The sequence below is a fragment of the Eucalyptus grandis genome, chromosome 5, assembly GCF_016545825.1.
Source record: "Eucalyptus grandis isolate ANBG69807.140 chromosome 5, ASM1654582v1, whole genome shotgun sequence".
NCBI classification, from domain to species: Eukaryota; Viridiplantae; Streptophyta; class Magnoliopsida; order Myrtales; family Myrtaceae; genus Eucalyptus; species Eucalyptus grandis.
This window is the reverse complement of record NC_052616.1, coordinates 27,950,458-27,952,731: the sequence shown is the minus strand read 5'-3', so window position 1 is coordinate 27,952,731 and position 2,274 is coordinate 27,950,458. Positions and strand designations below refer to the sequence as shown.

The 2,274-nt window shown below is 42.5% G+C and overlaps 1 protein-coding gene across 1 annotated transcript; it reads right to left on the bottom strand.

The window, feature by feature from the left end:
* On the bottom strand, positions 1 to 1,807 carry LOC104429615 (uncharacterized protein PHLOEM PROTEIN 2-LIKE A4-like). The gene is made up of 2 exons (XM_039311962.1): positions 1,026 to 1,807; positions 1 to 641 (listed from the first exon to the last, which is right to left on the bottom strand). The coding sequence occupies exons 1-2, from the start codon at positions 1,103 to 1,105 to the stop codon at positions 248 to 250; spliced, it is 474 nt and encodes a 157-aa protein (XP_039167896.1). The 5' UTR covers positions 1,106 to 1,807; the 3' UTR covers positions 1 to 247.
* Between the last annotated feature and the right edge of the window lie 467 nt (positions 1,808 to 2,274).

The window sequence follows — 2,274 nt, the reverse complement described above, 5'->3', positions numbered from 1 at the left end:
ACTTGCTTCCGTCTGATTTGATCTGGTAGAAATCTAGTAACTCTTGGACATCTCGGCCTTCTAATTCGTCGAAACACTGTCAACTGGAAAAAATAACAGGTTTCCTTGGTCAGCAAAACTTAAGAACTCAGCATGATTCAAGTCGAAGATATTGTTTGCCACGAGTTCGGGAAAGTATCATTGCAACGATGCATCAGCATACACAGAGAGGAGATTAATACAGAACACTTGAGCCACAATTCACGCTTTATTTTGGCTGCTCGTTCTCTGCTGTTGGTTTGAAAATAACGCCTTTGACGGAGAGGCCGGACTTCCAATAGTTACCAGTTTGGGTGAGGGAAAAGCTCATCTCGCCAATGGTTTTGGGTGTCATCTCGAATTTGCCGATGCTTATAGGAATCCACCTTTCCTTTTCCGAATTGTCCAATCTTTCCATGCGTACCTGCCTGTTTCCATCCGGGAATTCGAGACTGAGGTTCACCGGCATTTCCCATCCGTAGTTTTGACTGCTCATCTTCACGACGATCGCGACTTCATACATCGTCCTCTGAGAGAGCACACTCGTTTTGCATTTCCCTTTGATATCTAGCCAGCAAACGTAGTTTAGCCTGGCAACGTGCAGATTTACGTTGCTCGGATAGCTGGAACTCAGAAATATTCAAGAAGCAAACGATTAGCGGGGATGATGGTTAACAATAATCTCATTTTAATGTAAGCAATTCCAAGTTTTTGCGGCAGAAATTATTGTTTCAGTGCCACCAAATGAGCAACTTGCAGATGAAAAAAGGTGCATATTCAGCAGCATCTTTTCAGCGGCATCGGGAAATATAAAATGCCAAAATAAATTTAGAGATATGCCAACACAAAGGTACTAATTTAGCGGCTACCGAACGTTCCTGGTTGCCTGCTGAGTCATTTTTGTTGAGGCAAATTCATATGCTGTACCCAGACCGACCTAGATTCTTGACCATCACGTGAAAGTTTGACTTAAAAAGTTCTTGTTTAGGAAGAAGAAGCAACGATACCATGATTCCTCCTCTTCTGCCCATGTCCAGTATTCGCTACGGTCACTGCAAATGATCGATAAGGCCGAAGCCAGAACCATCAAGCAGTTCCTGTTGAGCTCCTTGTCAACCCAGTACTTGTTTATGTATGGCTGTGCACAAAGCAGTTATCGAGTGAGACATTAACAAAATCAGAACAAAACTCGGCTCCCGTCCAGTCAGGAGCTACTGAGCTCCCATCCGGTCCATGATGACCTCTTTATAGATGAACTTATCATCTGCAAGTGGCCTTGATTTTATAGACTTTTCCTGCATATCATACAGTTAGTTTCATGGCGGGCATCACAACCGAGCGAAATCTTTTCTCAATTAATCAATTTTCTATCTGAGCAAAACATGTTCTTTTTGGTCCTTTGGAACTCGCCTGATCCTCCTGGCCCTGCTTCTTGTCGTCCTTCAGAAGCACTCCTTCATAGACTTGATGGGTCACCTCGTCTACGTTGAGGGAGAAGATTTTATCGCCGATCGCTCTTCTCAACATCGCCAAGGAAAGGACAGGAGGCTTTCTCGTTTGAATTCTGCTGTTTCGGGTGTCTTCTTTGTGTACCTGATTTGGAATTCATCGTTCTTTATGCGGAATGACGACGATCCAACGATCAAACGACGAGCCGATACTTAAGTTCTTCTCCTTTATGACCCTCGGTTCCTGGCTCGATGAGACCGCCACTCACAACTTACCTTATGTGAGGTGAGAGAGAGTTCATGAAAGAATGAGGGCTAGAGGAGGGACCTTAGCGCTATTTATAGAGTTTTGGACAGGCCCTCTCATCATAGGCCGGGCCCAACTCGGCCCACACAATGCCAGACCCATATTCAACTATTAAGAAACTTTATGTCTTGTCTTATTAGACCAACCTTGTAAAACGGTAATTACAATCTTAATTAATGTAACCCATATCAGGAGAACTCTTACATTCTCCTACTTGAGCTATATTAATTGAAACTGTACTGTATATGCGCACATTTATGTTGGTCAGTGACAATTCTTAATAGTCAATCATATCCCATAAAGTCTTCAACACCGAATCATGGCAGTAACTATATGTACTTACACGGAGCCTTCCATGATCACGAGTGCTTTCAAATTTATTAATATGAATTCAATATGGTTATGTGACAAATGGATAACACATCATAAAGAGTAATACCTTATGTGTTATCTCTCTTGTCGGTCACTATTATCTTATCTTAAGTGTCACAGAATACTGGA